This window comes from Acanthopagrus latus, chromosome 19 (genome assembly GCF_904848185.1).
Source record: "Acanthopagrus latus isolate v.2019 chromosome 19, fAcaLat1.1, whole genome shotgun sequence".
Taxonomy (NCBI): domain Eukaryota; kingdom Metazoa; phylum Chordata; class Actinopteri; order Spariformes; family Sparidae; genus Acanthopagrus; species Acanthopagrus latus.
This window is the reverse complement of record NC_051057.1, coordinates 20788338-20800369: the sequence shown is the minus strand read 5'-3', so window position 1 is coordinate 20800369 and position 12032 is coordinate 20788338. Positions and strand designations below refer to the sequence as shown.

At 43.9% G+C, this 12032-nt stretch overlaps 1 protein-coding gene and 1 long non-coding RNA gene across 6 annotated transcripts in view; one reads left to right on the top strand and one right to left on the bottom strand.

Annotated features, from left to right (window-relative positions):
* LOC119008712 (collagen alpha-1(XVIII) chain-like) overlaps positions 1–11134 on the top strand; it is a 56739-nt gene extending 45605 nt beyond the window's left edge. For 3 of the 5 annotated variants that reach the window (XM_037079332.1, XM_037079331.1, XM_037079336.1), the window contains 34 exons: positions 118–180; positions 300–377; positions 877–924; positions 1083–1217; positions 1967–2020; positions 2345–2380; positions 2450–2584; positions 2746–2805; positions 2916–2951; positions 3250–3294; positions 3689–3751; positions 3922–3957; positions 4044–4127; positions 4245–4310; positions 4542–4595; positions 4715–4804; positions 4944–4979; positions 5568–5621; positions 5785–5841; positions 6038–6097; positions 6210–6251; positions 6692–6778; positions 6921–6948; positions 7081–7149; positions 7447–7472; positions 7557–7655; positions 7732–7876; positions 8100–8173; positions 8276–8404; positions 8852–8899; positions 9018–9080; positions 9193–9390; positions 9478–9593; positions 9677–11134. In XM_037079332.1, the coding sequence (XP_036935227.1) occupies positions 118–180; positions 300–377; positions 877–924; positions 1083–1217; positions 1967–2020; positions 2345–2380; positions 2450–2584; positions 2746–2805; positions 2916–2951; positions 3250–3294; positions 3689–3751; positions 3922–3957; positions 4044–4127; positions 4245–4310; positions 4542–4595; positions 4715–4804; positions 4944–4979; positions 5568–5621; positions 5785–5841; positions 6038–6097; positions 6210–6251; positions 6692–6778; positions 6921–6948; positions 7081–7149; positions 7447–7472; positions 7557–7655; positions 7732–7876; positions 8100–8173; positions 8276–8404; positions 8852–8899; positions 9018–9080; positions 9193–9390; positions 9478–9593; positions 9677–9878 (2616 nt within the window). In that variant the 3' untranslated portion in view covers positions 9879–11134. The remainder of the gene's footprint in view (positions 1–117; positions 181–299; positions 378–876; positions 925–1082; positions 1218–1966; positions 2021–2344; positions 2381–2449; positions 2585–2745; positions 2806–2915; positions 2952–3249; positions 3295–3688; positions 3752–3921; positions 3958–4043; positions 4128–4244; positions 4311–4541; positions 4596–4714; positions 4805–4943; positions 4980–5567; positions 5622–5784; positions 5842–6037; positions 6098–6209; positions 6252–6691; positions 6779–6920; positions 6949–7080; positions 7150–7446; positions 7473–7556; positions 7656–7731; positions 7877–8099; positions 8174–8275; positions 8405–8851; positions 8900–9017; positions 9081–9192; positions 9391–9477; positions 9594–9676) is intronic. The other 2 variants (XM_037079334.1, XM_037079335.1) reach the window with 2 other exon arrangements.
* On the bottom strand, positions 3671–11962 carry LOC119008715. Its single transcript, XR_005071493.1, has 4 exons — positions 11910–11962; positions 11766–11815; positions 5548–5866; positions 3671–3727 (listed from the first exon to the last, which is right to left on the bottom strand). It is a non-coding gene; the product is annotated as an uncharacterized LOC119008715 (long non-coding RNA).
* Between the last annotated feature and the right edge of the window lie 70 nt (positions 11963–12032).

The window sequence follows — 12032 nt, the reverse complement described above, 5'->3', positions numbered from 1 at the left end:
ACCTCATTCCTGATACCACTACTCACAGCTGGATGAAGAGTCAGCGTGTTGTTGGACTACAGACCTCTGATGATACTGAGCAAAGCTGTAACTGAGTTTGTTTGTTTTTATTCCCAGGGAGCAACTGGGATTCCAGGATTTCCAGGACTACAGGGGGAGCCTGGTCTTAAGGGAGAAAAGGTGACCGATCTCTTAATATCATGAGACCTCGACTTGAATAGTGTCATGAATGTAAATGTTAATACTTCACTGGTGTGTGAACTGTAAATGACTGTTAAATCACAACATGTCTCCCTCAGGGTGATCCTGGCGTTGGACTACCAGGCCCGCCGGGCCCTCCTGGACCTGCAGGTCTACCTCGGTCTTCCATGTTCCTGGTGGGTTGCTCAGCAGTATTTTCATTCTGTTTTTTAACCTTTTTCTTGGTCCCAGGAAACCATGTAAGTCCCAGTTTACAGTTCTGATGGAGATTGTGCCAAACAGAGCAGAAATCCTTCATGTTGCTTTTATTTTGCAGTCGAGGGGTTTAATCCCAAATAACTTGAATCCATTCAGGTTCCTTCATCTGTGAACTCTGTTCTCAGTCGTGCTTTTGTTTCTGCTGAAGTCGCCGCTGCAGTCGCGCTGTGTCAAAGCCTTTGAATTATACTTTTTTTTTAATGCATCAGTAATATTTAGAAATGAAACTATAAGAACTCATCTTGGTCCAAAAATGAAGCGACTGATGCCTGTTCTGGTGATTATTCCTTTTTATGGCTGAAGTGGTTTTGTTTTAGGAGTGTGTAATTATGAATCTGCGGGAGGAAAATGACTCCTGGAAGAAACACGAAGCAAAATGATGGTGAGTTAACTGACTGACGGGTGTGTTTTCATCAGGAGGGCTCAGGACTGGAAGACTTTGACAGTGATGCAGAGATCTTCAGGGTGAGTGGACGTTGTTTTCTCATCAGCACCACGTTCCATTTATTATCCAGCCTTTATAGGGACACATCATTTTGTCATCTGCAGCTTGAGTTCAACAGGTTATTAAAGCAGTGACGCTCGCTGTGATACGTCTTATATTTGTCACCTTGTTCCATCAGGGGCCTCCAGGTCCTCCAGGCCCTCCCGGACAGCCGGGGCTCCCAGGAACCCCATCTGAGGACATCTTACCTGGACCACCGGGGCCCCCTGGGAGAGATGGGAAGGATGGACAGCAGGGCGAACCTGGACTGCCTGTAAGTGAAACAATCCTCATGTCTTTCGTTCATAAATAAGCCTGAAAAAGAACAACATATTCATTTTCAGTAAAGCCACGTAGTGACGCAGCTAAAGTTAAGGACCATCTATTTTCTTAAACACGTTGTATTGCTGACCTAGCTTCTGTTTCCAGGTGATTGAGGAGTGGTTTAGTGGCTCTGGGTCTGGGTCTGGGTCTGGGTCTGGTTCTGGTTCAGGGTCTGGTCAGGTATTATAACACTCGGTCCCATCAGATCAGTGGGGCCGAAAAAAGACAGAATTTCTCCCCGACTTTATAAGAAAAGCCATGTTCGCCCACCGTTTTCTGCACATTATGAGTCATGAATGATCCATGATGTGTGTCACAACGCTGAAATAAGTCCAGTTATCCTCGAGCTACAGTGACGGCAGAGCTTGAGAACATGGTGCGAGCTGCGGCAGCATCTGTCGGGGGAAATGTGTCTTTTTTTGTCTTACATTCAAAGCTTTTACTAACAGTGTGAATGGAGGACTGGCAGGTTTACAGCCGGCGCTGCAGCAGTGTTCTGGTGTGTGAAAGGTTTCCACATTAGTCCCCGGAGACCATTAGCTTTGTTTAATGTTCTCATTGCGCTTGTTCATGGAGACGAACGTTACCAACACTTTAATCAGACTGTTCAGTGAATGCACAGAGTCAATTCCCACTGGCATCTGGTAGAGATGTATTAAAAATATCTGAAATGTAAATATAGTCTTGTCACTCTTGCAGGGAGCTGATGGGAAAGATGGAGATCCGGGACCCCCTGGGGAGAGAGGAGACAAGGTGAGGCTAATGAACGCAGCACAGACTTTAAAGATCTCTAATGTTTTTGTGTGACCACGCTGCCTTTTCTGAGCGAGGTGGTGCTGATTTCCCTCGAGCCGGCCTCTTAGCGCTCTCTTAGCAAAAAACAATTACACATCAGCTAAATAACCACCAAACACGAGGAGCCCGGCTCTTAATGAGGTGACCCGGCGGACTAATAAAGCTGAGGGGCTCGAGAGTAAACAAGTCTGCTTTTCAGTAGCTTTTTGTCCAAAGCAGGAAACACACTCACTCTGTGTTCAGCATCAAAGCTGATGTCATTTCATTTTGTCCGTCTAACAGGGAGATGCTGGTGTCAACGGGCAACCAGGACCAAAGGTAAAACCCACCCACCTGTCTCTCTCTCCTGCTTACTTCCTTGATTTAACTGATTCATGTCTCCTGTAGGGAGATCAGGGTCCTGCAGGGTTTCCAGGTCTACCAGGCCCAGATGGTCCAGAGGGGCAGCCTGGTCCCAGGGGTCCACCAGGCCTTCCTGGGCCACCAGGTCCTCCAGGAAGGGGCTATGCGTTCGACTTTGAGGTACCAATCTCCATCACGGACAAAATCAGGATGAATCGATGAAAACGGCACATGTGGCATTATTTTATTAATTCCTACTGAAACGGTTGCAGTAATTTAGAGATAAAAACTGTTTAGACTCTCAAATTTTGATCATGTGAATTCCTTTCGGTCAATTTGAGGACCTGGAGGGATCTGGGATGCTGAGTGGATTTGGAGCTGTGCCCTCAGGAGGCCCACAGGTACGGCTGCATTCAACGTCACAGAGCGCCGCAATATTTTGCTTCCATGTTTTTATGTTCAACTGCTATTTTTATAACCTCTGATACATTCACTTGTATTTATCACACAGGGGCCTCCAGGAATCCCCGGACTTGAGGGACCCAAGGTGAGATAGTTCTTGAATTCGGTGCAAAAGCTGTTTTTGCTGTTCTGTTACAGTTTACAATCTTGGTTTTTAGGGCTTATTTGAATTCCGTTTAATGCTGCACACAGTAGAAGACAACACAGCAGACTGTGGCTCCTTTTAAGCCAATAAAAAGCTGTTAAGGGATCATACAGGATAAAACCACTTCAGCTGACTGACAGCTCCCGATTCTATAGATTTATGCACTTGATGTTTAAAGCTCAGGTTAGCGGTCTCTTTGATTTCATTTTCCATCCTCTTCTCTGTTGTCTGTCAAAAGGGTAAATCTGGTTTGGATGGCCTCCCGGGGAAGCCGGGTGAAAAGGTGAGTCTGTTCCGTCGGGTTTATCTCCGCTGGAGTCGGGCAAAGCTTCTTAAAAAGTCTGGATCTGCACTTGTGTTGTAGTAAACAGCTGTAAAGGCCGCATGGCGGCGAGGGATGTCAGCTGTCGGCAGCGAGCTGCAGCTGTGGGAGGCAGGAACGCTGTCCTCACGTTACCTCACCACAGAAATGAAGCAACACGAAACACTGCAGTGAACCTTTCTCAAGAAAATCGACTGCAATGTCATTTATCAGCAAAACTATCTCAGAGGAAGCTGATGAAATCATTTTGTTTTCATTTTCACGGGGCTGAGAAATGGAGGTGAAATAAAAGGAAGCAGGTTTCATCATACCTGCGATGTGTGTGAATGATTAACGTCTCTCTGTGTCTCTGCAGGGGGAGCCAGGTGCTGCAGGACCACCAGGGTTCCCGGGCCTGGATGGAGAAAAGGGGGAGGAGGTCAGTAAATGGATGAACACACTGTGGATTTTATTCAAATGTTTTTTTGGTAGTATAGATAACTGAACATGTGAAAATGACTCCATAAATGAACAAATATGTAATTGATAAGATAAGATCAGATAAATACATGAATGTTTTTAAGAGTTTGTGTCTTGTCGTGTCTGCAGGGACTGAAGGGGGACAAAGGCGATCTTGGACAAAAGGTGAAACAGTGTGGATATGCGACATCTGCACTCACAGTTCAGGGATTTTTTTTTTTTTACTGAAAATATCAAATGTGTTTTTTCAGGGAGAGGCAGGACGAGACGGGTTCAGTCTACCTGGCCCTCCAGGACCACCTGGACCACCGGGGCCTCTCATCAACCTCCAGGATGTAAGTGGTGGCTTATTTGGTGTCATTTTCTCCCAAACTGCAGAGCGATGAGAGCGTAAATGACTACATTTGTTCAGGGAGTCAGTTTGATTTCTCCTTCTGCCTCTTTTTCTTCAGCTCCTACTCAACGATACAGACGGTGCCTTCAACTACTCAGGGATTTTTGAAGCTCAGGGACCTGCTGTGAGTATCTCGCACCAAATGACCCTGACGTCACGACAGAAAGAAAGAAAAAAAAAGAAACGCGTGCTTAGATAGCTTTCGTTTTTTTTAATGTTTGCAAACAGTAACAGCTCTGTGTTCGAGTCGATGCTCTCAGCTGTCAGTTTTCTTGTTCCTAACATGGATAACGCAACATGCAGATCCAATATTTAAACTTTTTCACCCTAATGTTTGTTTTCTAAATGTTTGCAGGGTCCAAAGGGTGACATGGGGTTACCAGGAGTCAGCGGACCTCCAGGTCCTAAAGTGAGCGCAGTCCAAACAGATTAATCTGACAAACGTGATTATACTCGTGTTATTCTGTAGACATTCTAATGTTTGTGTACATGCGGGTTTGTTTTCTCTCTTTGTTTGTGCACGTGCAGGGTGAAAGAGGTGAGCCGGGGTTCATGATCGCAGCAGATGGATCCATGACGTCGGGCCTGGTTGGTCCGATTGGACCCAAAGGAGACAAGGTTATACTTGTTGTCACAGTGTTTTTACTTTCTGTTGTGTGTTGTATGTTTGCATGTTCTTCAGGATTTGTGTGTCAGTACGAACAGCTTTTTGTAAAATGTGAGTGTGTGAATCAGTGTGAATCTGTCGTCGCTGCAGGGTGATTACGGCGTAGCTGGACCTGCTGGAGTTCAAGTAAGTATTAATGAACAATACACGAATAGTCATTAAATCCAGTTGTTTTACTGCTGAAGTTGTACGGAGGACCAAATCTTTTTTAAAAAACAAGGTCATTACTCAATAATAAACCAAAACAAAGGCAAATAATTTCACTTTTTAGGTTTTATGACACCATTCAGTCCGATTGTTTCACGGCTTTAGATGTATGGAGGGCCAAAACAGCCACAATAAAAATAAAAAATAATAATAGTTACTCAATAATAAACCACTACAAAGGCAGATAAACTATAACTTATTATTGATTTTATAACACCATTAAATCCAATTGTTTCACTGCTGCTGTTGGATGGAGGACCAACACTGCCAAAACCAAAAATAAAAGAGCAAAAAAATGTATCAATAAATAAATGCATTTGCCATTAAATGGATTATAGTGACAAATACTACATAAATACAGCTTACTTTTTTTGAATGAAGTGAATAATAAATAAAACAGAAAAAAAAATATTTAATGGCACATTAATGTCTTCTTGAGTCATTTATTTAATTTAATTTAACTTTATTTTATTTTATTGGCACTCACTTTATCTTTTTTCCTAACAGGGACCTATCGGACCACCAGGACCCAAAGGAGAATTTGGTTTTCCTGGAAGACCGGTAAGAACTTCCCAGACACGCTGATGCTTCCCGATGTTAGTTCTTAGTCCTTCGACCAGAGGATACTAAGTGTGTTGACATCATCGAAGTTAAATCCAGTCTAAGAAGCCTTGTTGTTGTTGTTTTTAACTGAGATGCTTCTGGATGATGTGTGTCTGTTCAGGGTCGTCCAGGTCTGACTGGACCAAAAGGAGAGAGAGGGGACTCTATAGGCCAGCCGGTGAGTTGGATTACTGGTCCAGAATCTGTAAATGAAACATATTCTGGTTGAGTTTGATAATACACTTTATTTGTGCCAGTTTGATGTAACATTTTGTAGCACTCAAGTTTTCCTCTTCTAGTCAGTTTGTACTGAATATTATCTTTATTTCTTCAATTATTTGTTTTATTGTCGTCTTCGTCTGCTCTTCTCTCAGGGACCTCCTGGTCCTCCTGGACTGCCGGGTCGCCCGGGAATGTTCAACTGCCCAAAAGGAGTAAGCACATCCACACAAACATTAACACACAGTCGTGACTCTTCAATCATCTGCTGTGTTTTATACATCTCTGTGCTCACCGTCCCTCTCTCCTCCCTCCTGGTCTCTGAAGACAGTGTTCCCCATCCCGCCCAGACCGCACTGCAAAATGGCCGTAGGTGTCTGTCTTCTGCAGAACGTACTGCTGATGAAGCATGTCTTCTATCTACGCAGTTATTCACCTCTTAATCTTATATAATCCGCCGTTCTCCTGCCTCGTCTCTATTCTAAATCAAACCTTCATTTTCTTCACGGTGGCCTGGAGGTCTAAGAGATGAAACATTGGAGTTTATGAGAAGTGCTTCTGTGCATATTTCACTTCCTTCATCACACTAATCGTCAGTGTTCAGACGGAGCTACTTTTGACTGAAGGGCCGAGCTGCATCATAAGTTTCCATCTCCCGTCATCAAACCTCAGTTTCCAACAACCTCATAACCTCCCAGCACAGAAAACAACTGACCCGTCTCCCTCTTCTTCTTCTTCCCCTCTGTGTACTCATTCACTGCATGTTTGTCTGTGTAACACCGGTACTAGCCTAACCTTTCATCACTCAGAACTGTTCCAGGATGGTTCTGAAACACACCTGCATGCTGCATGTCCAGTCTGGAAAGGTCAAGGTTCAGTGCCGAGACAGACACGAGGTAGTACTGAAATCACACCTACCGAAAATCTGCATCTGTCGTTTGCATGCTGATTAAGATCATAACCACACAGACTGGATGATTTTAAGATGATATTTATTTAGTGAGTGCTGTTAATTAAGTTTGTGGTCCATTATTTCAGCTCAATCCTGATGGAACCATTGCGTTTGGTGAGTTGGATCGTCTATTTTGCTTCAAAATTGAAGAAATATGAAACATCTTTTCTACTTAAAAAGCAAAAAAGAGAGGAAAAGGAATCGCATCAAGCTTGATTTTTTTTTTTTTTTTTTTCCATCTTCAAGGTAACTGTCAGACCGCACCGAAAGGAGAAAAGGGAGAGAGAGGCCTTCCTGGGCTGCCGGCACCTCCGAGTGAGTCAACACAAATTAAACACAATCCAAAGATAACGGCTCACAACATTTTTTAAATAACATGAAAAAAAATAATAAGTGCCTCTAAATGCCACTGAGGGGAAAAACAAATTGCTAGGTTATGAAAACAAGTCTGCAAAGCGTGTTTTAATGAGTGAAGGAGAATATTTTATCTCTTTTTTTCCCACATTTTCCTGGTATTTAATCAAATAATGTGATCGTCACCCTGTGAATGAACACGTTTTTAGAAAATCTTTTGTGACCTTTTGTTAACGGCCGCTCGTCTTTTTCCTGCAGACACATATTTTCCGAGGGGAGGCTTGGTAAGTTTCCGTTAGATTAAAATCTTTCATGTTGCCTTTATATGACATCAGACTCAGGTTTTTTTCATCTGTGTGTAATCACAGGGGACAAAAGGTGACCAGGGAATGAAAGGAGTGAAGGGAGACAAAGGGGAGGCAGGTTATCCCGGGCAGCCAGGCGCCCCTGGGAGGCCGGGACCAGTGGTGAGTCAGGTTTCCATGGCTACGTAACATGTCATCATTGTGACCGGAAAAAGCGATCGATAACTTCCTCTTTCAGGGCCCCAAAGGAGACTCCAGGATGGGGCCACCAGGCCGCCCCGGAGGACCAGGTATCCCAGGTTTGGGCATTCCAGGACGGACCGGTCCACCTGGGCCACCAGGGCCTCCAGGACCCCCTTCATCATCCTCAAGATACGGCTCAGGTACAATTCGTCAAGCAGGTACTGCTGTATGGAAGCAGGCATCTTAGTTTACACATTGTTCGTGTCACTGATGGGATCAAACATGAAGAGCTTGGAGAGTAGAAATACAGTTACACACAAAAGACGGAACAAAAGAGCACCAGTAAAACATATTTAACACTCAGGGACAAGAAACACCCTGTTCTGCATTTTCTGAAGTAGTTTTACATTTTTGATCTCCCAGCCATGACGATCGTTGGCCCCACTGGTCCTCCTGGACCTCCAGGACCTCCCGGGCCTTCGGGTAACTCAGCATCTGTAAGTAAACATGTCTCCTCTGGCCACGTTGTTGAACTTCATGTTAAACATTTGCATGATAACAAACCGTAAACACCCCCAAATCAACTATTTGTCTTTCAGCTGAAAACATTTTCGAGCCGTGAGATCATGATGCAGAACACCGCCAAGGACGCAGAGGGAACTCTGTCGTACGTCACAGCTACAGGAAGTCTGTTCCTCAAGGTTTCCCAGGGATGGAAAGAGATCCAGGTACTGACCCAGATGAATACTCTACGTAGTACTTCCCACATCATTAGTATGATGTTGGACAGTTATTTTCATCTGAGTCTTTTGTCCCCACTGTTTTTCAAGCAATCTGACATCCTCAGTTCAGCACTAAACACCATTCTGAGACCTCACAGATGCACATTAATGTCAGAAGAGTTGTTGGAAACAAGCCACAGAGCTGCCTCCTTTTAAAATGATATGCTTGTGGGTCGAAGCTTTAACTGTTGTAACAAATCAGATGGTGTAGCGGCAGTTTAATTGCTTTACTTGGACCTTTTTCATGCTCAGCGAGGCACCGAGTGAGTGTCGTGGGATTTGCCTTTGAAAACGTGTCTAAATCTGACCCTGATTTACAAATTCTCTTTCGCCGTACGTCCGGTGCTTTCGATGTAAATCTAATCTTGATTTTTCTGTGTTTTGTCTGTGCAGCTCGGCAGTCTGATCTACCTCTCCAACAACATCATTCCACAAGATGAGGTACTTATTGCTTATTTTTTTATGGCTTTTTGCTTATTAAAGTGATAAATAATGCATGAACAAGTGCAACATTCCACAGTAGCACATTTTTGATATCTGTTTTTATCCGTTCGTTTAGCCTCGAACTGCATATCAGATACAAGGAGACACGATGGAAAGGATACGATCTGTTAACGAAAGGGTGAGTGTCAGGAAGACTGAACTCTGTGACGATGTTGATTTGGACCTTTCAGGTCTCAGTAATCATTCTGAACGTCCAGACAGTCTCATCTGTTGACTTCTTCCCCCTCCAGCTCAACCTGGTCGCCTTGAACCAGCCCCACTCAGGCGGCATGATGGGGCTCGACATGGCTGACCGGATGTGCTACGAGCAAGCCAAGGCGATGGGTTTGGCTCCGAACTACCGCGCCTTCATTTCCTCCCACAGGCAAGACCTGGTCCATGTGGTGTATCCTGGTTTCAGGGAAACCCTGCCAGTAACCAACCTCAGGGTGAGTCGTGTTCGCTGCCGCTTTTGTATAACCCTTCGAAAAGTTGTGGCGGCTTGATTACAACCCGCTTTGTGTGTCTTTGTGTAGGGTGATGTGATGTTTAGGAACTGGCGGTCGATTTTCACCGGCGACGGAGGGCCAATCAGCGCGAGGATACCCATCTACTCCTTTGACGGCCGGGATGTTTTAGCTGACCCCTTCTGGTCAGTGAACTCGATCAGCTGCCTCGTTGGTTGTATTTTATATTTTCTGTTATATTCACCTTTTTGTACCGTCTATCCATCAGGCCCCAGAAGAGCATCTGGCACGGCTCCAGCAGCAGGGGTCACCGAGTGCCGGACAAACACTGTGAGACGTGGCGGGCGGACCACATGTCGGTCACGGGCCAGTCGTCGAGCCTGACCTCGGGTCTGCTCCTGGGCCAGCAGACGCGGAGCTGCTCCAACCAGTACATCGTCCTCTGCATCGAGACCCACAAGAACATTTAAATCCTTTTCGTGTGCCACTCCACCAACGAAACCCATCCCAGCCACCTCAACGCTCGCGGGGGGAAAAGATTTGTCGTTTTCCGCACATCTTCGGTGCTACGTGTAACATTTTGAGGACCACATTTAACACCCTGTTGCTAACAAAGACGATGCTCCGATGTTTCGTCAGCCAGAAGATTATTAAAGAGGAAAATAAAATACAAAACTCCACAGCCAAGATATAATACGGGAAGGTAAGATGAACTGGGGACATTTTGTGGATTCCAATACAAATACGCCTGTTTTTAAAGTAACAGCCCAGAAGACATGTGACACTGATGCTAAAATCTCAAACAGAATGAGGTAAATGATTTATTGACATCAAAATGATACACGCAGCACCTTTTACCTTCACTCAAGGACGGTCACCCAGGTGTGTTGAGGACAAGACGTCTCTGGGGAAAAAAAAAAAAAAAAGAAACCACCACATTTCAGCAGCCGCCCCTGAAATGTGGCGATTTCTTTTTCTTTTTTTTTCTTTTTTTTTTTTACAAGTCGGAGATTTCCAAAGAGGTTTGTGATGGGAGCGTAAAGAGCTACTTTCACTGTATTGTTTACAGGTTGTCGTGGAGAGTTTTTAAAAGTTTATTTTGTTTGGTTTTTTTTTAGAAGTTTACTCAATGTTTCAAGAGGGGGAAGTTTTGTTTCCGTAACTTACGCGGTCCCCTCGTCCAACAGCGGGATGACCAGACAGCCAGTGTTGCCACCAAAGTAACTTTAAATGCACTGTACTTTATTTTCAATCTATTTTCTTCTTTTTTTAAAAAAAAAATGTTCACGGTTGAAGGCGTCGTGTGTGTGGTAGCCTCTCATCTTGGTGATCTCACTCCTTTAGCAGCTCTAACTCTCAATAGGCTATTTAATTTAAACTCAATGATTTATTTATACCGTCACAGCACATAACATGAAATCAGAAGATTAAATTTAAGAATGTAATTTATCGTGTTGTTGTTTTTTTTTATTCTCACTTTTTGCCTCTTTTTCTATTTTTTTGTACAGTTTTTTTTTTTTATATGATTTCTGAAGAATGTTTAAACAACAGTCTAAACAAGACGTCCGCCTCGTGCAGAGATACAGTTGAAACAAGCTAAATATTTTCATGCAGAAAAAAATTAAATACAATATTGGAGAAATAAGATTCCAAGGGAAAAAGTGAGAGCACATGATTTTGTATAAATATTGGTGCTTTGTTGAATAAAGTTTTCTCTTTTCATAAACCTGTTTCTTGTTTCATTCTCTGTTCACAGAGCAAAACATGTCTTTTTTAACCTCGGTTCCCTCAAAGGTTCCCAGTTGTTGAGTCTTAATTTATTAATTGTTAAGTCTATAAAATGTCAGAAAATGCCAGATGTTTGTCCAGAAAACCAAAAAGCTTTGCTACTTGAAATGATCATGAAAAAGAAGAGAGGAGATTTTTTGCAGTTAACTTCCTGGCGCTGGTGATTCAATTTATCTCGGGCCAAGTTTCTAGAGTGCAGGTTTAACAGATATTGTTAACTGAGTCGTCATGTTTATGTAGGCTGACCTAAAACCTGTTAGAGCCACGAGGACGATCAGTGCCTGTGTGCAGAGGAACCCATCAGTCAGTAATAAGCTCCAGTGAACAGTGGGCTGCGCTACATTGTGTCTTAATTGGATTAGGATTCCCGAGAAGGTCCCGTAATCTCATTATGTGGATTGAAGGCATTGTGAGGGGCTAATCCTCCGCCTGCTGTGGGATCCCACTGGGATCACCGAGCTCCCAAAGGTTGGAGGAGAAACTGAACCGGGGCGAAGAAAAGACGAGCGCAGAAATTGGATCAGCGGCTGCTGTAATTACAGCGGAGTGAAAGCTACAACGCCACGTACCTGTAAGGTGTAGTTGGCCTTTTCATTGATGAGCTGGGAGATGAATTTCGCTGTATGAAGGAAACATAATGAGACGCAGGACAAAATGTCAGACAGAGAAGAAGAAGATGTTGAAGAACTGGAAAAATCCAAATGTTTTCTTACCGTCAGCTGTTGGATGGATGATGAGAAACTTCTTATCCATGAACTGAGACGCTCTGTGTGCCAAATTTGCCATCTGAGAGGAAACGAGACACACGAGGCGACAAGTTAGATTCAGTTAGACTC